At 38.7% G+C, this 23,630-nt stretch overlaps 1 protein-coding gene across 1 annotated transcript in view; it reads left to right on the top strand.

The window, feature by feature from the left end:
• The window catches only part of LOC124803301 (odorant receptor Or2-like), a 46,200-nt gene extending 26,084 nt beyond the window's left edge, over positions 1–20,116 (top strand). Inside the window, exons 4-6 of the mRNA XM_047264484.1 lie at positions 8,588–8,692; positions 16,250–16,411; positions 20,054–20,116. Of these exons, the coding sequence (XP_047120440.1) occupies positions 8,588–8,692; positions 16,250–16,411; positions 20,054–20,116 (330 nt within the window). The remainder of the gene's footprint in view (positions 1–8,587; positions 8,693–16,249; positions 16,412–20,053) is intronic.
• Positions 20,117–23,630: the final 3,514 nt, after the last annotated feature.

Here is a 23,630-nt window from a genome sequence, read left to right as displayed (position 1 = left end):
TCTGTAATTATAAACTATTAACGACAAAGAATAAATGAATCGTAAAATAAACTGAAGAAAAACGAAACTGTAATGTAATATTAACCAAATTGTTAAAATACCACTGAAATTGCTAAAATACCATTGTAGTTGTCCAAATCTCATTGTATTTGTTAAAATATCACTAAAACTGCTAAAATATCATTGAAATTGTTAAAATCCCATTGTAAATGTTAAAATATCTAAAGATCTTTGTAATTGTTAATGACCAAAAGGAAACTTGCACTATGTAGCAAGACAAATGTAAAAATTGTTTAAAAATAAAATGTACAAACCCATGGCTGAAAAGGGCAAATAGCAAGCCCTAAAACAGCCCGCTCTGTCCCCTCTGGGCAGAGAATGAAAAGTGCAAAAAAAAAAAAAAAAAAAAAAAAAAGCAAGTAGCCAGTCTCAGGGAACACCTGATGAAGACGTCAAGTAATGACGTCGAAATGTCGTGTTTGGAAGACGCTGATATCCGGCAGAAAACCCGATTTCCACGAGATGTCATCAAATCGCCGGGAAAGTCTAAGAAATTACAGTATAATCGGGATTTACGAAAATCAGATTTTACATCAAATATTTATTTTATTTTCCATTTTATAATCAGTTAAGTCCATATTATTAACAACTAGTGAAAGCACCAATGCTTCGCAATTCCTAAATATGTATGGGACTTGGATATACCTTCTACACTCTCTTTTCTCTGTCCATGTACTCCTCCCCCTTTATTTCTCCATCTCCTCCTACTCCCCCTCCTCTCTGTCCATACACTACTCCCCTCTCTCATCCCACATTAACATTATGTACCAGTTTTATCTCACTTTCTTTAAAACACAGAATTCTGAACTTTGACAACTTCTTAATATTGGGTGTCAGATGTACGTTATACTCTCACGTTATACTCTCACTGCCATGAATCAGAAAAATGAATTTGCGTTTTTTTTTAAAATAATACTGCAGCTTTAACTTCCTTTTCTGTTTGAATCAGCCCAAAGTGACTTAAGTGTGGTATGTGACCATTGTGAGTTGATCTAAATTTGACGCAACACGTTTCGTCTATTGCCTGAGTGAACTTTACTGTCGCTGGACATTCAGATATTGACATGAGATGCGACTGGATGCTCCCTCTCTCCATAAAATAATGTTTATTGGCATTGAATAACACAGGTGAGGAAATCTTAGACTTTTACTTTTTTCTACATAATCTCCATTGCGATCAATGCATTTTTGTTTGCACTGTATCGTCTTCTGTACGCCTGCGCCTCTGCGCCAGAAAGGTAACTTAAAATTTCTTTTTTCAGCCCCTTTCTGGTTATGTAATGCACCCCATCCAGCTGTTTCTTCAATTCAGGGAAAAGATAGAAGCCATTTGGGGCTATGTCTGGGCTGTATGATGGGTTTGTGACAGTATCCAGTACAGATTTGTTGATGACATTTGTTGTGACAGGGGCGATGTGCAGACTATCGTTGTCCTTATGGAAACACACTCCGCTTGTTTTGGACCGCGCAATGACCAGACCACACTTATTGTTGTACCGGCAGGTAGGAATCTGCACAACAATAACCTCCTCCAGTTCAAAAACACGCTCGCCATTATTTTGCTGGCAGAGAGTGTTTGTTTGAACTTCTGTGGCTTCAATGATGCTGAATCTTTCCACTGACAGGATATTCTTGTTTCGTTTCCGGTGCTGTGTAGTGTATCCAGATCTCGCTTCCAGTGGCAATAGAGTCCAAGAATTCCCTGACATCAGTTGTGTAGACCTAAGGAAATTCGCGAGCTGCTTCCACACGCTTCTGTAAGTATCCTCGGGACCCATTTTGCAGAAACCTTGGCATACCGTAAATGATCTGTCAAAATTTCGTCAATGCTGGTCTTTCTGACATTAAGAACCATCTCGCAGATCTCCCGAACCGTTACCCTTCGACCTACCAGCATTGCTACTTGCACTTTCGCGATCGTCTCGTCCAAAGCTGAAGGTTGTCCAGAATGAATGCTGTTCGTTAATGGACGTCTGCACGTCCATCTTTGAATTCTCTGCACCATTTGCGCAAACATTGTACGCTCATACACGTTTCTCCATAGACTTCATACAGCTGGGAAAGAATGCCTACTGGCGCAGTCTTTTTTTCACACAAAAAAACGAATTACAGAGCGCACCTGACGTGAGATGCGAGTGGAAGCTCCCTCTCTAACGGCTGCCAAGCCAAGACCGAGCGGGAAATGGGAGAGGAACAACCAAGGTACACGCCAGTGTTGCCGGATCTCGCGTAACAGCGATCCTCGCGGTGCAGGTCCTTGGGAACCTTATTTTACGGGCAATTCTCGTATTTTAAGGGTTATTAGTTACTAGCCGGCCGCTGTCGCCGAGCGGTTCTAGGCGCTTCAATCTGAAACCGCCCGACCGCTACGGTTGCAGGTTCGAATCCTGCCTTGGGCATGGATGTGTGTGATGTCTTTAGGTTAGCTTGGTTTAAGTACTTCTAAGTTCTAGGGCACTGATGATCTCAGATGTTAAGTCCCATAATGCTCAGAGCCATTTGAACCATTTTCTGGTTACTGTCTCAGAGTATGTTATGATACACTGCTGACCATTGGAATGACAATACCGTGAAATAACAAGCAACAAAGCACAAATTAGCATGAAGAGCCTCCATCCATGGATATGCAGATGATTAACATGTCAACACAAATGCTCAAAGTAGGTAGCAGTAATCACAACTACAATATGTGTATGAGAACATTACATTACATCAATACTTGTTCCGTAGAGCGAGAATACAACATTTGTTAATGGTGTGGAATGTTTCAGCTTAACCTAAGTTTTCATTACACTTTTTTTACTGTTACTACTTCATATCTAAAAATTCATCTAATGAGTAGATGGAGTTGTCGTTCAGAAATCCTTTTAATTTGTTTTTAAATGTTGATTGGGTATCAGTCAGACTTTTCTGCTATTTGGGAAATGACCAAAGATTTTTGCGGCAGTAGATTCACCCCTTTCTGTACCAAAGTCAGATTTAACCCACAATAGCAAAGATCAACCTTTCTTCTAGTGTTGTGGCTATGCACTTCCCTACTATTTTTGAACTGGAATGGGTTACTAATAGCAAATTTCATAAGTGGATATAGGTATTGCGAAGGTACTGTGAATATCCCGAATTCATTACACAAATGTCTACAAGGTGATCTTGGGTGGGCTCCAGCTATTATTCTGATTATACACTTTAGTGCAGTGAATACTTTTCCTCTTAATGATGAATTACCCCAAAACATGATGCCACGTGAAAGCAGTGAATGAAAATAGGCATATTAGGCTAATTTAATGATCACCAAAATTTTAAATAACATTAATAGCTTAAGTAGATGAACCTAACAGTTTCAGCAGATCATCAATGTGTTTCTTCAAATTCAATTTCTCATCAATGTACACATCCAGATATTTTGAATATTCTGCCTTAGCAACAGACTTTTGTTCAAACTCTATATTTATCAGTGGTGTTATGCCATTTGTTGTACAGAATTGTAAATATTGTGTTTCCTCAAAATTGAGTGACAGTCCATTTGCAGAGAAACACCTAATAGTTTTCTGAAAGGCAATATTTACAATTTTCTCAACTAATTCTTGCTTGTTGGATGTCATTACTATACTCGTATCATCATCAAAAAGAACTACGTTTCCATCTTCATGAATATAGAGTGGCAAGTCATTAATATATATTAAGGCCAATTATGGACCCAAGACTCAACCCTGTGGCACACCATTCTTGATACCTCCCCAGTTAGAGGACTCTGCAAATTTTTGCAGATTGTCTGTACTGTTGATTTCAACCTTCTGCATTCTTCCAGTTAAATATGAATTAAACCATTTTTACTTTGTCCCATTCATACCACAATACTTAAGTTTATCTAAAAGAATTTCATGATTCACACAGTCAAAAGCCTTGAAGAGACGACAAAATATCCCAGTGGGTGACGTTTGGTTATTCAGAGCGTTTAAAATTTGAACACTGAAAACATATATAGCATTTTCTGTTGAAAAGCCTTTCGGAAAAGCGAACTGACATTTTGTTAGTGAAGTTAAAATCTTCTGGGTTATTAGGCTGCGTTATATTTCTTCTAAACTGATCGATGTTCCGTCCCCTCTGCTGGGATTTTCCTCAGGATCTTCTGGTGTCCACTACTGCTAAAACATTGTCAGAGACGAGTGTCACGTCCTCTTATAAAGGGAAGTTTTCTCGCATTCGTGCTGGAGAAGTGATATTATTGGTTAAAATTCATATGGCTACCATTGGTGGGCCATAGTCATAGGCTAATATTCCCGCTCTGATGCAGAAGAAGGGGCGTTGTTGGCTAATTCCTGTGGATACCATTGGCGGCCCATCATCATTGGATAGAAAGGCACTATTCCACACTTACGCTGGAGAAGGGTTATTGGTTGAAATTTCTGCTACTGCTATTGGTTGGTCGTCGTCGTTGGCTAGATTCGAAACGGACAGAGCAAGAGAGAGGGAATTTTTACCCAAAATATTATTGTCCGCCAAGGTGACTTGCAGCGCGTTGTTTATGTCGCTCGCGCACCGCGGCTGCGTATTCACTTCCTTAATGGGGGGGGGGGGGGGGGGGGACCACGATGCCAGAAGCCTATAGCCGTCCTCTCTATTTAAATTAGATGCATTCTTGGAGAATTCAACCGCTTCTCGGACCAGTCTTCTATAAATGTTTGTTTCTTTAGCCAGTACACATCGATGTCAGAGCCACAGTTCTCATGATGTTCCGCTACTGCCGATTTTGCACTTTGTTTTAGCTGCATGTTCCTTAATGCGTTCCTTAACAATTCTTCCCGTTTCGCCTATATATATTTTAACTTCAGTGACAACGGCCACATAAGCCTGCAGACTTACATTTTGTTTGTGCTTCACTTTTATGAATGTCTGAAGATACTCTTCAATGTATTACTTTTTCAAGAATTTTGGATACAGCTGTCAGAAGTGACAATGGGCAGTAGTCGATAGCATCGGACCTATCCCCTTTTTTTATGCAGTGGTTTAACAATGGTATATTTTAATCTACCTGGAAAAATGGCCTGTTTCAGTGAGTTACTGCATATGTGACTGAGAATTCTAATTATCTGTTGGGCACAAGCTTTTAGTATTCTGTTGCAAACTCATCAGTATCATGTAAACTTTTACTTTTGTGTGAATTTATTATTTTTCTAATTTCAGTAGGAGAGGTGGGCTGAATTTCAATTTTATCAAATTGCATAGTTATTGCCTCTTCCATATACAGTATTTCATTTTCTAATGAGTAGCTGGATCCTATTTCCACTACAACACTAAAAAATGATTAATAAAAATTTTTATACTTCTGCATTTTTGTTAACTAACTTTTCATTGAGTTTGATAGAAATACAGTTTCCTGTGCTCTCAGTTGCCCTGTTTCCCTTTAACAATATTCGAAACTTTTTTAATTTTACTATCAGAGGTACTAGTCTGAGGGATAATACACATACTTCTGGACTTTTTAATAACTTTTCTTAATCCAGTGCAGTATTTTTATAATATTTGACTGTTTCTGGATCACTACTCCTTCTGTCATACATTTCTCTTTTCTGTTTATAAAATATTTTTATTCCTTTAGCAAGCCATGACTTTTTAGATGGTTTCTTGCAATTATGTTTCACTGTTTTTTTTAGGGAAACTGTTTTCAAACATAATCACAAAGGTATCATGAAATAAGTTAAATTTTAAATTAGCATCAGGCTCCCTACACACCTCATCCCAGTCTAATTGTTGCAAGCTTTTCCTAAAATTTGCAAATGTTAAATCATCAATTGAATGTAATATTTTGGAGGACTGTTTTGTATTTCTGTATGGAGCTAGGTAACATACTTTAACTAGCTGTGCGTCACGATCAGACAGATCATTCTTAACAGAAAAGCATTTTATTTGATTAAATTTGTCTGGCTCTACAAGAACATTAACTATCAGTGTTCTGCTTTCCTGTACCACCGGAAAATCAATAACTGTTGTCAAATTGAAAGAACCAAGTAATACTTCAGGATCAAGCTTTCAATCGGACTCTTTCAGAAAATTTACATTGAAATCCCCACAAACAATTATTTGCTTCTCTTTGTTTGCCAGACAGCACAACAAGGAACATTTTTTTAAATAGCTTAAAATTTCTCAATGGGAACCTGAACACAGCTAAAATTGTGAAAGTACTGTTATTTAGTTTAAGCTCACATGCATACGCTTCTACGTATATGTTGCTAATTTTTAATTTCTAAATTTTTAATGTTATGATAAATTTTAACATACGAGTATATGGCAACCCCTCCTCTCTCCGTCGTGTCTCTACTTACATGTGTTGCATCTTTTCCATATCTGTGAGTATATGATGTTCAGACAGGCATAGTACATCTGTTCCACCATTAGTTTCTAAATCTTCTAAACAAACAAGAAATTCTTCTACGTTGTTTTTTAATCCCCTGATATTCTGACACAATACACAAATATTATTTTTCACTGTATTTTTATGAGAATCTTGTGACATTTTAACATATCTAGTATCTGCCTGTCTGAGCTTCTCATTAAGATGAATTTCAGTAAGTGTTGAATCTGTGGACACTGGTCTTAGCCTAAAAAAGAGATACTCCCATGGATTTCACTGTCCCCTTAAAGATGTTCCAGCCAATTTACCCTTGGCTTTCCTAATGTGATGCAGGCCACGCTTTGTGAAGTCCCACCTACCAATAGGATCAACAGGAAGCAAACCTATGCCTGACAAAGTAGCCGCCTAAAGCATCTGATCTAGCTCCATACTGACCCTCCTGACAGAGCTGTTCATTGGGACCGATCATACCGTATAAAAGCAGGAACCAAGCCAACATTTGTATGGTTCGTTCAAGATGCTATTTTTAACAGGTCACACTCAATAATGATGATGATCTTTGGTTTGCGCCCTTACAAATTCCCAACCTTTTTTCAATCCAACCTCGTTTCTTTCCTGAATGATGACGAAATGATGAGGGCAACACAAACAACAAGTCATCTCGAGGCAGGTGAAAAATCCCTGACTCCACCGGGAATCGAAACCGGGACCACGTGCTTGGGAAGCGAGAATGCGACCGCGAGACCACGAGCTGCGGACACACTCAATAATGTAGTCCTGATTCCTATCAATACTGTTTCCTGCTTCTCCCACTATCACAACATGATTCTGCCCTTTAATAACCAATGATCCTACATCCTCTATCACTTGGCTAAGACGTGCACTGGGCTTTAAAAAGAGCATGTATTGGTTTTATCGTTGTGAAATACCATCTGAGTGTTAATTATTTGCGTGAACATCGTGCAATGCCGCGTATAAGAAAGGGAAACTCTCCCAGCATGTGTAGGAATCTGACAGCAGCACGACTGTGCCCTATTGAGTCTGCAGTTTATCGAATCGCGAGTTTTCTGCTCATGTTGGTTGGGTTGCTACGACTCTCGTGAAAATGTAGCGACTATGGATTCAGAGGACCAGGCTCAACGCCATGTAGGATTTGAGGTGCTTCTCACCATGAGGGACCAAAATGACAGGCACTGCTAGTTTAAGTGTGCAGGATCGTCTCGCCACGTGAAGGACCTTGAGTTAGGCTCTGAGTATTTGCGCGGCAAAACAAGTATCCACACGGATAGAACGGCAACATCTGCAGAAGTATTGACAGTCACTTGAGTGACCATTGCTGCAGATTCCACTGATGCGTCAGGGAAGACTGACACGTCGACATTGTTTTGGTGAACGACAACACTGTATACAAGAGTGGTTACACATCATCTTTCCAGAAGAACCCAGTTCTGTAGCGAACATGACGTTGAAGACATCCACGAATGGAGGCTCTCAGGAGAAGGAACACTGCCAGATTAGTCATCGTCATAAAGCATAAAATATGATTTGATGTTATGGGATTCCATTATATATGGAACAAGATTGATATGTCAGTAACTGTGACAGCAGAGGCTACATTCCGGACATATTAAGTGCAGTGGCTGTGCCCTATATGTGATGAGTCAGTGATGGTACCTTTCAACAAGATAACTCAAGAAGACATGTCGTCTGAACCGCTGTGAGGTTAGTCCAGCCAGCATGTTCTCCAGATCTCTCACCCACTGGCAACATCCAGTCCTGTGCCGCCCTCATCAACCAATGTGACTGATGGACTCTGACGTATAGCTAAAGCGGCGTCGGCCATCTATAGCTCAGTTTGATTCAGTGCTGAACCAGGCTGGAGCCATGGCTGCTATCAGAGCTGACAGCTCATTGTACTAAATTGCGCACAGTATATAAACCAAAACTTCTTTTTTTTTTCAAACTGAATTTTGGAATACTCTAGGAGTAATTTGCGTAGATACCTGTGTGATTCGATTACAATATGTCGTAAGTCGGTGTTAGAATATTTAATAAAGAAATCTGCAATGACTTGCTGTTAATGTATAACTTGATTCGTTCTACTCATACAAATGGAGTCTCATTTTCTGTTTGTATCATTTTATTATCTGGTTTCTAACATCATTTCATTTATAGAGTGCGGATGGAATGCAGCAGATTGGAAAATTCGGCTTCTACTTGTTCGCCATGCTTGCAGAGCTCTTCATTTACTGCTGGTTTGGGGATGACCTCATTACAGAAGTGAGTCACCTATTTTTCATTAGCTTATACGCAATACCACGCAGGTTTACTTTCCAAGAAGTTTGCTTAAGTGAATATTTTGTCTGATACTGCGAAATATGAAACAGCTTGCAATAAAGTATTTGCATCACAGTTTTACTTAGAAGGTTAAAGTTCTTTTAATTTTTCAGAAGTAAAATTAAAGCATTAAAAATATCTGTTCATACAATTAAATGCGCCGTATTTGAGCAGAACTAGAAAAGGGACCAATTTTAAGACGCCACAACTGCGAATATCACAGGATTTTCTGTATCGTTTCCATGTATTTGGTGGAAATTTTTATGAATAATTTGTCTAACAGCAGCATCCAAATTACTGTATTAAGATGTTGTGAAGGTAAAAATTTGAGTTAGAAATGCCACCTGTTCTCCCTGTTTGTTGCTGTTGTTGGCCTGTCGATACTTCTCGGTAGAGCTTCTGGTAATCTGGTTGTTAAATGGGTAGAGCAGGAAAACAATGGCGACTTTACACAATATATATCCTTTGACCTTTTGGATGCTTGCTTATGGTGGCAGGAGCAAACACATGAAATCATCATGTCAGTCCTCTCTCTTAAGCCATGCACATCCACGTCTCTTGGTCTCTCCAACCTGCACCCCCCCCGCCCCCCCATCCAACCTTCCCCGCATGATAAATCAACTATTTCTCATATTATTCGATTCGAGCTACTTACAGTTTCCACTATAAGCCAATTTAATTGGCATTATTGGCAAAAGATAATGTATACTTATACACCACGGTACAGTGAGCAATATGGCGGAGAGGGGAACATTTTCGTGATGGCAGGGCTAATCAGCAGCTGTCTGCGCAAGAGAACGCTAATAGAAATTGGTTAAGCAGTAAATTTTTGTTTTAGAAGAAAACGAAATTGTAGTCAATGTGTTTTAGAGGTAATGGACTGGAATTGTGACCTATATGTGATGATAATATGATATATTGAAACTGTAACCTGTATGTTGTCTTTATAGAAAAAATTTAAACTATAATTGAAGCCTAGATGTCATACAGCTTTTATGGTGACGAAAAAGTAATTGTGACTCACTGCTTAAGGATGTATTAGGAAAATGTAACGAAAAACTTCCATTATGTTATGAGCTACATAATATATGTGGTAGACAGATAAGCGAAATACATGCCTCTTCCAACCAGCGAGTCGGACAATGAAGCAGTCGCCATCATCAGCGGACGAGAATGATGTCGTAGCCCGCGCCCATCCTCACCAGAGGCAAACACTCTAGTCAGCAGTTTCATTTTTTATGACAGTTAAATAATGAGCTGTGATTGCAAGAGCAAAATATTTTGTGTATGTGTGTGTGTTTATTTGTTGACTTAGAAACTCTGTGATAGGTGTATTTCCAAGATAGGGACGCCGCTTAACAAGCAGTTGAAAAATGTGGCTAGGAGTACAAAATAAATTTTTGTTGGCTTAGAAACTCCCTGCCTGCTCAGTTGCCACGGAAGTGGCATGGTTTAGGATAGGGAAGCTGTAGAGAGAGGGGATAGGCAAGGGATAGGAGGGAGGGAGAGGATGGGTAGAGGATGTTGTCCTGCATTAACCCTTGTTCTTATACAAAGGCAACCCAACGATCAAACATCAAATTTCAAAGTCGGTAACGCTTTCCTACTACCTACCTATCTTAGCAGCCACAATAATTAAATGATTGTCAGAACATAATACGATTTATATAGTGTGATAATGAATTGTTGTAACTTCGTATGAAGAATGGAAAACAGAGAATCCGTTACATCATGATCAGTTTGGTTGTGAGAGGCAGTTCTGACGTTGCGCTTGATAAAGGAAGCAAGGCTGACAAGAAAATCAGGTGACACTCGTAGGATTTTTCGACATAGATCTAATGTTCGACAATCTAAAATGGTGCAAGATGTTCAAAATTCTGAGAAAAATAGGAGTAAGCTACAGGGGAAGACAGGTCGTATACAGTATGCAGCGTACAAGAACCAAGATGGAGCTACAAGATCGGAATACCAAGTGCTCGGATTGAAAAGTGATAAGACGTGGATGTAAGAATATAGCCAGGATTCTGTGAAAGTGATGGTCCGATTTGTTAAAGAGGACTTTAACAAAGCTCATATTTTTATTTATATTTAAAACATATTTTTATTTTTTAGATAAGTATTCTTATGTATGAGAAATACCCAGATAGGCAATTAAATTTTTTTATTTGGAAATGTCATAACTTTATTTTATTGCCAAATGAATTAAAACTCTAGTATAATATATTGCCTCTTTGCCAACAAAACACAGCTCAGTCTTCTAATATCAAATTCACTACAGCAGAGCAGAATAATCTTAATGATGGACTGAATAACTTATAATGTTAAAGGGTTCGAACCTCTTTTGACAAAAGTAATGTTTCTCCTACTACAATTTTGTACTTAAGTTTCCAACTTACCTGAAACCAAGTCACAATTCTTTAGCATAACGAGGCATTCCAGGCTAAAATTATCATTTCATTAAAACTCTTCAGTTTTCTTAAGTGACCAATAACATCTCTATGAATTATTATTTCAACAGTCAACTTGAAATTATCGCAACCAAATTTATTTACAAAACAAGACGGAATACACAAATACCATGATCTACAGTTCTGGGATCTTAAAATTGGTTCACGCATTGATTTTAACTAGACTTGCAATGTATATGACGTCACAAACAAGTTTGTGGTTATTCATGCTAATATAGTTGTACAGTCTTTGATGTTAAAAAACTCCTCTGTGATGTACAACATGCGTTATGTCTTATATGACGCTTATTTACGAATACCTCAGAGCTGCCAGTTGTGTCGGCTCGACACACTGTTCCAAGCACATTACTAACAATACATTTCAGTCTACATCTTTCTTGCAGTAAAATTAGAAGACGTGCTGTTTCGCCGCTCGACAAGTTAGCCATACTTACGCATAGATACGTAGCACAATATGACCGATCACTAGCTGCCTTCCAATATAAATATCACTGAACTACGCATATTCTCGAAATCTTACGCAAAGCTACATCATAACTAACTAGAACCCTAGAAGTAAATAACTAATCCCCAAATCAAGATAAGTACTATTACAAAAATAATGAAAAAAATATTTTTGTATAATTGTTTCTCCAATTTAAAAACATTACTCTTCGAAGATAATCATAGAACATCTGAAAATGCTTCATTTTTATGATGTTACAAAGCGTAAATAGATTATGGATGAAAAGAGAGAGGGGGGGTGGGGGGGGGGGGGACTAGAGGTCGGCTGCAGGGCGCAATCGGCTCAGACGATTCAAGCAACCCGCTGAAAAAATCTTTTAGAAACGAAAGAGCTATAGATTATGCCGTCATTACATACACCTTCTGCTCTCCACAAACCGCTCCCCATCATTCCATATCGAACTAGTTTCCCCAACTAAGTACTGCCCAGGTGATCAGACTGGCAATACTGTGCCATTTTAATCCTGCCTCGGGCATGGATGTGTGTGATGTCCTTAGGTTAGTTAGGTTTAAGTAGTTCTAAGTCTAGAGGACTGACGGCCTCAGACGTTAAGTCCCATAGTGCTTAGAGCCATTTGAACCATTTTGAACTTTGCCATTTTTGTTTATCAACGTGATTTTTGGACAACACAGGCAAATCCAAGTGTCTTTTATATAGTTATTTTAACGTAATGCTATTTGTAGTTATGTTTACCGCTCCACTGTCTTGTGAAATACTGAAATATTGCAGCACTTAAGTTCCACGTCCCAAGTAACGACTCCAGTACTTACATTAAACCGCTGTAGATATGTAATTAAGCTAATAGAGCAGAGTGTGAATATTTTTAACTTACCATAACGTTACTGGACGTATCGAAATTGATTTTCCTCCCCTTTCTTGTTACAAACTCATCCACAATTAGGAACTATCACACAGAACAAAAGCAATTAACAGCAGCACTTACATTAAATTCAACTGCAAGTAATAACTGAACTGATCAACAAAACAACAACTGAGTTCACGCAGAGCCAACACTCTACACTAGTTGGTCTTGGCTAAAGTAGGGATCGGCGATAGCTGGTAGTACTATCGAAATATCAGTAATTTAAATCAATCTATGGCCTTCTTGCCTGTCGACAAGAAAATGGGTATATCTTTCAGTTTTCACTAGACGGCAGCTTTGACGACTGTATTTTCTTCTACGCGATTTGGGGCGCTGGGGGGAGGGGGGGGGAGTGGTCGGTATCCTTTGGTCCCTTCTCCCGTTTGGCTGCGTCGTTGAGGGATGCAGTCTTTCCTAGGAAACAATGACGGAAATGAAAGAAAGTTTCAAGAACGGTATTAAAAATCAAGATGAAAGGATATCAATGATATTTGCTGATGGTCATTCCTATCCTCAGTGAAGGCAAAGATGCATTACGGGATCTTTCGAGTGGAATGAGCAATCTAGTGAGTACATATTATAGACTGGGAGTAAACTAAAGAAAGAAAAAAGTAATGAGAAGCAGCAGAAATGAGATTAGCTGTCAGTTTAACACCAGGATTGGTGATCACGAAATAGGAGTTAAGGAATTCTGTTATCTTGGAAGCAAAGTGACCAGTGACGAATGAAGCAAGAATATAAGAAATGAGATTGTCTGCGCAGTATCGGTGAAGAAAGGAACATATGGAAAACACCGACAGGAAGAAGGGATAGGATGATACGACATGTGTTAAGACATCAGGAAATAACTTCCACGTTGCTAGAAGGTGTTGTAAAGGGCAAAAATTGTAGAGGAATACAGAGATTGGGATATATCCAACAAATAATTGAGACGATGGGTGCAACAGCTAAAATTTCACTGGAATTACATAAGAATATTTGATAATTTGTCAATGTACGTGGTTATCAACGTTTGTGACCTTCCTATTTTGTGATTTCTGTTATAAAAGTGACATTTAATTACGGTCCTGTTTGGACACATTTGATCGCTATAGTTCACGTCTCCTTGTTTACCACAACACGTCGGAAACATGCAAATGCCACACTAATTCCTCGTCTTCACGTCGGTGTTTATACGCTCGCATCAGGGTCGCGCTACGTTGCAGATATGCTGCAGCAATGTCCTCAAACGGAAACTTTTTGATTGCGCCTTGTGCCATGTCCTGTTTAAGTCTCTTCGTTTCTGCATAACTGTTGCAGCATACATCCACTTTCACCTGCTTTTTCTACTGAAACCTCGGATTGCTTTTGTTGTGGTTGGCAGGAGAGCCAACACCGTGTTACTAAAGGAGGCCGAAATGCACGCGTTTTAGCTCACGCAGGCTGGCGTGAGGTCTGGAACATGACAAGGAAATTAGAATTTAGAAAAACTTAGCTTTAATCCATTAATGATGAACGTCGGTTTTGACGGTACATAATTCACAATATCAATAGTAACTGAATATGGCGCCTTGCTAGGTCGTAGCAAATGACGTAGCTAAAGGCTATGCTGAACTATCGTCTCGGCAAATGAGAACGTAAGTACGCAGCGAACCATCGCTAGCAAAGTCGGCTGTACAACTGGGGCGAGTGCTAGGGAGTCTCTCTAGATTGGACCTGCCGTGTGGCGGCGCTCGGTCTGCAATCACTGATAGTGGCGACACGCGGGTCCGCCGTATACTAACGGACCGCGGCCGATTTAAAGGCTACCACCTAGCAAGTGTGGTGTCTGGCGGTGACACCACAGCTTTTGATATTTTTGCCCCCTCACTCGTTTCCATTCACAGATGTACTACTCTTTGGCGCCTCATGATATGCCCTATCAAGCAGTTCCTTCTTTTAATCAAGTTGTGCCATATATTTATTTTTGCCCCAGTTCGGTTCAGTGCCTCTTCATTACATATCCGACCTATCCATCTAACTACCATCATTCTTCTATAGTACCACATCTCAAAAGCTACTATTCTGTACTTCTCTGCATTGCTTATAGTCAACGCTTCACTTCTTTACGAAGCTACACTCCAGACAAATACATTTAGAAAGTTTACTCACTTCTAGCATGCTGCACAGAGCACTGGACTCTTGTGCGCAAACAGTATCTTGCACTTAGCCACTCATACAAACAGTGAGGCCAGTGTAAAACACGATGGCGCTATGGTAGGACTTGTGTGGATGGCTTGATAATGTACTATCGCAACTGGCCGCCATTTATATAAAACAGTATTCTGTGCAATTCTGACTGTTTTGTAATATCACCGAATTATTACACTCGGAAAAGACTTCCCGACAGTTAAACTGATAGAATTAACAAATTCCTTTTTTAGAAAAATGCTTTCCTTGCTATAGCCAAGCTGCATTTCATATCGTCTCTCGACCATCATTAGTTATTTTGCTGTCCAAATAACAAAACTGAGCTTCAACTTTTAGTGTGGATTAAGAAGTCAAAATAAATGCAATTCCTCTGCAACCAACCATGGAAGACCAAGGACCGCATATGTCAAATTACTCAGAAAATATTTATGAGAAGCATCAGAAACTTTACTGGTGAAGTTCTGTCCATTCTGTATGATTCTAGTTCATCAGATAACACTCCCTTCTTAGGACAGGGTGTTTCCGAAAACTATTGCTGATAAACATCAGTGCATGGATACATGAGAAAAAATTTGTTGTTTCCAATGTCTTTCTTCAGTTTTCTTTGAATGCTTGTGCCAAAGTTCAAAGTTTGCAGGGGACAATCTAACAACTGAGTCTCTGGACTATCCTCAGAGCGTAAACGAAAGCCTCTATGTGCCATTATCCCTTTTCAAAGCGGCAAACTGAAGCCCTGAGACGTAGGCATGTTCAGATGACGCTCTTGGTAGACTGTCGTCGAGAAACCGCACGATTTCTGTTATTAGCACTGACAAAAAAACTTTAATGCGTTTGGGGCGGGGGCATATCAATTTGGAATCACTGCAAAGTGAATGTTTCATTTTGGGATGCGTGTATTACCTGGAAACTGAAATTTTCCGCCTCCTCATTTAAATATAATTTGTATCGTCGAGTACAGTTAGAACAGGAGATGGCTACTGACTGAACTTTATGATGAGCCAACATTAATTTACTATCAGTTAAATGATATGTCGCGACCCCTACAGTTTGAGTGAGGGTAATAATCGTGTAATGGAGGATGTGATAATGTTCAGAATGCAATTTTCACAACGTTATTCTGACCGTGAAACGCAGGACATATCCGTGCGTTATTTGTTTGTTTGTAATTGGAGCGACCGCTGTGGCCGAGCGGTTGTAGGCACTTCAGTCCGGAACCGCGCTGCTGCTACGGTCGCAGGTTCGAATCCTGTCTCGGGCATGGATGTGTGTGATGTCCTTAGGTTAGTTAGGTTTAAGTAGTTCGAAGTCTAGGGGACTGATGACCTCATGTTAAGTCCCATAGTGCTTAAAACCATTTGAACCATTTGTAATTGGAGACACATTACGCACTATGTAGGTTCTTCCAGAGATATCGTGATTCATGATGTTTTCATGCATGGAACTGTTATGTATACAACAGTCGTCATTATTTCAGTGGATCTGGTGGACTGTTGCAGAGCGAGAACCTGGCCCTGGCGGCGTACGATGCGGTGACGTCACTGCAGGGATGTCCACTCTCCATCAAGAAGTCGCTGATGCTGTTGATGAACCGCGCGCAGAGACCTCTGCGAATCACCGCTGGAGGCTTCTTCCCCCTCTCCAGGGAGTCCTTCGTGGCGGTGAGGAGGCTCATTCTGCATTACTGGAACCTTGTGTGACTCATGCTGGTCATAGCTGCACTGATCATGGCGTACGAGTATGAGGGACATTTCATATAGATGACAATCAATTATAAATGGGTTGTGAGTAAGGAAGTTAGAGAGAAGCATATAAAGAAAATAAATATCATAGTTCACTATCGAATGCAAGGAACTCATATAAACGATCAAGCACTGAAAAAGAAAAAAAGACACAATGATAAAAAACCAAGTAATAATGCATTTCGACCTATGAGAAGTAGAAAAGTCTGCGAAATGTCTTCCACATCCCGGGGTAATGGCATACTATGGTTGGAACAAATGTAAATTTGAAACGAGGAAAAGATAGTTGGTGCCCTTGAACTGGCAAACTGTTAATAAACATCCCTTAGGGCTCTTCTGATGATCATCAATGGACCGCAGCACTGGAATTGTTAGTGCTTTATCGATGGCCTTTAGGATGCGAGAGATTATTATGATCATGTTTTGTGCAATATAAAACCAATTAAGTCTGTTAGTAAATTCAAAGATGAGCAGTTAAAGAAATTCCTATCTGAAATCGACGATGAGGTCTTAGCATTAGGTGGGTGTGTTTTGAACAGCACCACTTGCCACAAACACACAGAACACAAGTCTTAGAAAACATAGAACACTAACGGGAAGACAACTAGGTGTAGCTACTAGCGATAGAGAGACGTTATCGACATGTCATTAACTGATGAGCAAATATCAAGTTGTGACAACATACGAGTAATTGCATTTTAGAAGCAAACGTTTCAAGAAATTTCTTCTGAACTGCTCAATCTCGAACAAGTAAAATCTGACTTTAAAAAAGTTTGCTGTTGGTGAAAGTAGAAAATAGCCACGGCTTCGTTTTAGCGTCAAATTTTCTGGGATCAGTCAGCACACAATGCGCAGAAGTTACCCTTTAACGAGGAAAATTTAGTTTCTCATGTGCAGCATTCCCAAACAGAGCAATCTTGCTGAGCTTCTCAAAAACGCAATTGTAATTACCATGGAATAGAAGAGAGTGATTTTAGCTGTAACATGGATTCAGCACTATAGTACAAATTACTACATTTGTTGTGGATAATATCACACTGTTACCAGGTAGAGATTTTGACCTAAATTTATTAGTGATGCCGAGAGCACAGGTATGTGATAGAATAAATGTGAGCCACAAGAGGCATCTCCCGTATCCCTCAGTGAATCTCCTCAGAACTGCAGAAAAGGTAAGAGTACATCTGAGACGTAATATTGGGAAATGATGGTCCTCTAGAAACAGACGACACGATATCTAGTACATTAAGAGCTGAGGTTGCACACATTTAGGAGAAGCCTACAGATTGATTGTGTGATAAATATATTCTTACTTGAAATGGAAATCAAACAAATGTCATCAATTATATTCGGCTGAAATTATTCAAAGCAATTAGAAATGACGATTAGTTCAGTAAATGCGTTGGCGAAGAAAGACTGTACGACTTTTAAACATACTAGGTTTCCTATACAGGTGGTTCATAATTCATGTGGGAACACCTCTGATGTAAGTGTGTTTCAAATTGTCGAAACACCGCAATGACATCACAATCCAAATCAAGGCTTTAGACAGAAATTTACTTCAGACCAACTAATCATCGTGATTTAAGAAGGCATTACGATAATACTGAGAATTTGGAAAAGCTATTAGATGCTCAACTCAAAAGGTAATGTAAGGTACCTCCAAGAGAAATATCAGCAGCAGCTTGTGTATCTGTAACGAAGGTTTTGCACGAAACCTATAAATTACAAAATCCTATACAAGGTGGAGTGTTTAAGAATAGAATTATACTTGCTTATTAGCACAGATGTGAAACTGTTTCACTTATATTGGCTTACTAATGCCATGAACATCGGTTCTACGCACAAAGTTAAACTTTCATTAGAATGGAAGCCCAAGGGCGCATGAAGGTATATGGAGTGAACATCACACGCATTCCATCGATTACTTTCATTTCCTTTTCTAGATATTCCTCGTTGCAACAGCTTAAATTAAGAGAGGGGATGAAGTTAGAATCTGTTCGAGGTGTTAACAAGAGATGATGGGACAATGAGTACAAATGATGGCCATTTATTGTTTCTTCAGGTAATTATACCATTTTCATCAATCTTCACAAAAAGGCGAATAAGAATAGCTATGTCAAATAGAACACAAGTAATAAGAATAAATTTAAGTAATGGCCCCCTAAATAATTTGTAAAACAAGGCTATGAACGTAAGCGTATTATACAGGGTGTAAATTTTAAGTTGACAAACCAGAATAACTTGAAAAATAAACTTCACACAAAAAAATGTGTAGAATCCAAAGTTGATTATTTTCGAGGGGTACAGCTGCTGGTGCTGAAATTAGCCCGCCACAAGGCGGGGATGGGGCGGGAGGCAACTTTAAAATTTCAAATGGGAACCCCCATTTTTTATTGCAGAATCAGATTCTACATAAAAAAAAGACTAGGTACATTTTGTCTTAAACATTTGTTTTCGTTCTTGGTAGTTGGTGCTGTAGTTCAAGAAAATCCATGTTTTCATTTTTGCGTGGAAAATGGTTACGGATAAATAAAAAATACTAATTTACTTCGTAAATTTTGATTCGCTAAAACTAAAACTCTCCCTCTCTCCCGATAGGGTTGGGTCTGAGAGAGAGGAAATGGACGGTTTTCAAATGAACAGTATTATGTTGATTTTAGAGAAAATCTTTTCTTCATTCAGAATCAAGGTAAACATCTTCTGTTTGGCTTAAATGGCACTTATGAAAAATCATGTCCTCCAAGCGGTGATCATTCTCTCGAACACAATTTTCAGCTCTCTACTAGCAGTCAAAGGCGGTAGCCGTTCAGACCCACCTCTTTAATGGCAGATTTCAAAACCATTAAGCTCTCAGGTTTGTTAATACAGACTCACTGTTTTAGATAACCCTAGGAGAGAAAATCGAAGTGGACGAGTCTGGCGAACTGGTGGCTACGGCACGTTGCCGAAATGAGAAACGGGGCTTCGAGGGAAATATCCCTCACACTGCCATGGCTTCGTTCTCAGTACGCGATGCCTCTTCATCCTATTGAAAATAAAAACTTCTTTGCGCTTATCCGTCGTCTCTTCAGTTCTGACAGAATGAAAGTGTTTGGCATTTATACATACGTTAGAAGTTAATTGTCACTATCACGTCGTTCTTCTCAAACGTCCGTTTCCTGATGTTGCATGGAAAAATTTAAGTCACTTATATGCCCTTCTCCGTAAACTGTTATTTAATTTAAAATAATCTGATACGGTATAATTATTATTCTATGTTTTTCACAATTGATCACTAAATTTAGTGTCACGTTACACGATCCTGTGAAGGTCATTACAAATAAAGCAAGATCAAACAATAAGGGACGTGCATTTTTATTATAACACAATTGTCTCACTGACATTACAAACAAAGACTAGTGGTGAAACATCGTGTTAACGAACTGAATTTTTCTTTGTTAAAATCTTCATATAGAACTGATGGAGATAAAAGATACTAAAAAGATATTACGTAAGAATTATTAAAAAACAGATAACTATTTTCTGAAAACTGCCTCTAATTATTCCTTTATTTCTTCGCAGGTCGTCAATGTATCATATTCATTCTTCGCCATTCTTCGGAATTTCAAGGATGAACAAGAGTAGCGTAAATTTGTCTCAGGGCATTGCTGTTTTATAAAACTATGTCATGAATAATATTCGTTAGTATTATGTCGTGAAGATCTGTATCCTTTATCCAGAAATAAAATTTTATGTAAGAAAACACTATATGCTCATACTGTGTCAAGTGAACAGCTCACTGACGGTTTGGAATTAAAGCAGCAGAAGATTGGGAACCTGTCCCAGTCACGTTTCCAAAGGAAGTGGCGGAGCCACATATCGGTACGTAAATGGCACTTCATTCCTCCCTAAATTTGTGCATTATACCATTGAAAATAACATACGCATATGTTTCAGTGCAAATAGTTACAGTTACAACATTTAATGTAATATTTCTGCCACGTAGATATGCTTGTAAGTCATCTCTGTTACCGCTAGAATTATTGCAGTGAGGTTCCTTGCCACCAGTTTTCGGACAGCTTTGATGCCATTCTCCATCTCTTCCTGTACTGCGTACTTCAAATCAAAGACCATTGCATATCCACTGTCTTTCATAGCCGCTTTCACGCACCAGCAGTAAGCAGTAAAGAGTGCGTCTCTCTTCTCATGAATGGTACTTGGCGTGAGGCGCGCTGTAGTGGAAGTCGTTCAATGTTTCTAATCACTTCTCGTGAGAATAAAGTACAGAAAACCGAAAGTCATGTAATACTTGACCTAAAAATTATCGTGGATGAATGAGGAAGGCAGAACACTCAAGACTTTCTTCATATTCTCATGGACATACAGCTACTTAGTATTGTCTTTTGTTTTGTTACATGCTTCAGGTTGTGAGAGTTTTACTTAAATAAGTTGCTCAGATAATGCTATCAAGCTAAAATAAAGGATCGTATATTTATAGCTGTCTTACGTATTTCACCCTGAAACCACATAAATTTTCAATAAAGGTCATATACGGTCAAAATAATATAAGCAGAGAAACCAAAGATGGATCTGATAGTACGAGTATGACCATAAAAATAGCTATAAAGTCTTTTAACATAAAAGGTATAGTTTTACATCACGTTTGCATATGTATTCGAACGGCAGGAAGACTTAGAGAACGCTACCCAAACAATGAAATTTTCTCAGTGACCATGAATTCCGGACAGATACCTTATTACATGCAATGCCACATAAGAACTTTCTATCGAGAAGAGCTATAGCATATGTAGCACACTTGTTATTTTAATACCATGTTCCTTCACAGGCAGACAGAAAAAAATGATGTAACTGGGAATTCCGTCGTGGTGGACTTTTTATGCTCGCAGATAGCAAATCCATGAAAGAAACTTTCACTATGGAGGGATATTATCTATAGATAGCAGACGGCACTGCAAGAAGTATATTTCCATTCCGCGATGGGCTCAGGATGTGAATTAGGGCTCCTTCCAAACTCAAAATATTCTCAAAACCTACGTAAGTTTCATACATTTCACTTATTTTAGACAGTATTGAAAAAGACTGTCAGAGCATTACTCAGATTGTCAATAGCAGCATTTCACTTCAGTCACAGATGTAACTACAATCATGTGATATTATAACCTAAATCCTGTATAATTTTGTACTTGTTATGTCTTTTTCTGTCATGGGAAGTATTGTGTATCAAACACTGGAGAATAGTATATAAGAGTAAAGCAGTCTAATCAACTATACAAATTTAGAAGCTATGTAGAATCACATTGGTTACTATTCTTAACAAAATTTAAAAATTTTAACATTGCCTCAGTCATTTTCAATTTACGGATAAAAGAGTAATAGTTTAAAACTACCAACATACGAATACAAACCAATGTTTCTCTAAAATATGAAATTTAACACAAGATTAAACATTATTATTACGAGTAAATCTCAGCAAACTGTAAAGTATATGAAACATGAGTATTTTTGTATTATAATGGTGAGAATGCCACATAATTAAAACATTGTATCAGCGACATTTTACGTAAAGGAAAGAAAAAATATGTTAACAAATGTATTACACATTACATCAAAGGAAATTTATTTTGAGATAATTGTGTCGTTGTTGATGGTACATCTAGTTGGTGCATAACTTCACAGCATTTTTCCATAAGTTTAATAAACACAGCAGATAGGTGCTGCGTCTGTTTAATGCTTAATCTTTACCATGGAAATAGCCATATAATCAGAAGATTGTGTCGTCATTTGACTTCAATAAATTTGTGAATTTGCACAACTTCTTAGCTTTTACTTTGTCTTACAGCCTGTTACTGTCTTGTATTTTGTGTTTTGTTATCAGTTGCTACGTGCTCTTTATGCCATTAATAATTAAAAAAGAAAGAGACATGAGGTGTAAAACATTTGTAGCAAAGTGTTGATAAGATATAAATAAAAATAAAGAAATCTTCCACAGTTATTACGTAAACAAGAAATAGAAAATGTCCAAAATATTCAGCACCTGAATGCACTCAGCAATACAAAATAAGGACTTACAGTAAGAAGAGTAGCCAAAAAGTTAACATGTTAACTCTAATGTAGTGCCAACTCAGGCACAGGGTTCATAAAAGCCCTGTTGCACTGTGGGTTATTTCGGGTAAGTAAGCGAAAAAGTACACTAAGCACTATACATACGTCAGACTTAATTTTCGGTTTCGGATTAACTAAGAATTTTAAAGTTTGAATGCTGGCATGCACTGAATTCTTCACATAAGCAATATATAATGTATCTCATCTTCAAATATTAGGCAGCATCTTGTTATATTCTTTCATATATCGAACTATTGTTCCACAGCAAACCATTCAGTACAAACTCATGTATTTGCAGACATGTATTCTCAGTTTAAACCGAAAACAACATAGACTGACTGATACTTCCACCAATGTTCATACATTCCAATCGCTTCTAATAGTGTGTCTGTTGTAACAACACTGTTCTTTATGCATATTACCTTGTCTCACATTCACTGTGACATAAAACCTGGCCCCAGGCTAACCACCGCATGAAATATGTCCGAATCGTTAACTTAAGTGCCCAATAAAACTCACCGCTCCTCAGAATTCTAAGTCCAGACATCTGCACTAAATGCAAACTTGTGGAAACTTGTAGGGTGCAGAAGTGTCTGGAGGAAGTGTCGTCTTCAGCTTGGGTGGCTGCAGTGCTGTATTTGCTCACAGCCTAGTGTCGTGCAATGCGGACACAAACTCGCGAATTTGAGTCCTTTCCTTCTTTAATTTCGAAACCGCATTTCGGATGTCTGCTAAAGATATCACCTGATGGAATCTCAAAGATAATTTGCTTCCGTTTCCAACCCACAAGTAAGAGCAAGACCTTCCACAAACATTTTCGTGAAAGCCCTCACGGCTACATCAAAATCAGAATACTACATGCACGAGAATTGACTCCGAGACACAAACAATTGTTCTGCTGAAAGATGACATCGTCGTCGGGGAAGACATCAAGCATAAAGGAATGCAGTTGGTTCCGAGATTTCAGCATGTCTTCAATTACTACCACAGGACCCATGCAAACGCAGGAGAATGTCTCCCATAGCATAATACTGCT

This window comes from Schistocerca piceifrons, chromosome 6 (assembly GCF_021461385.2).
Source record: "Schistocerca piceifrons isolate TAMUIC-IGC-003096 chromosome 6, iqSchPice1.1, whole genome shotgun sequence".
In the NCBI taxonomy this organism is placed as follows: domain Eukaryota; kingdom Metazoa; phylum Arthropoda; class Insecta; order Orthoptera; family Acrididae; genus Schistocerca; species Schistocerca piceifrons.
This window is presented reverse-complemented; position numbering and strand designations above follow the sequence as displayed.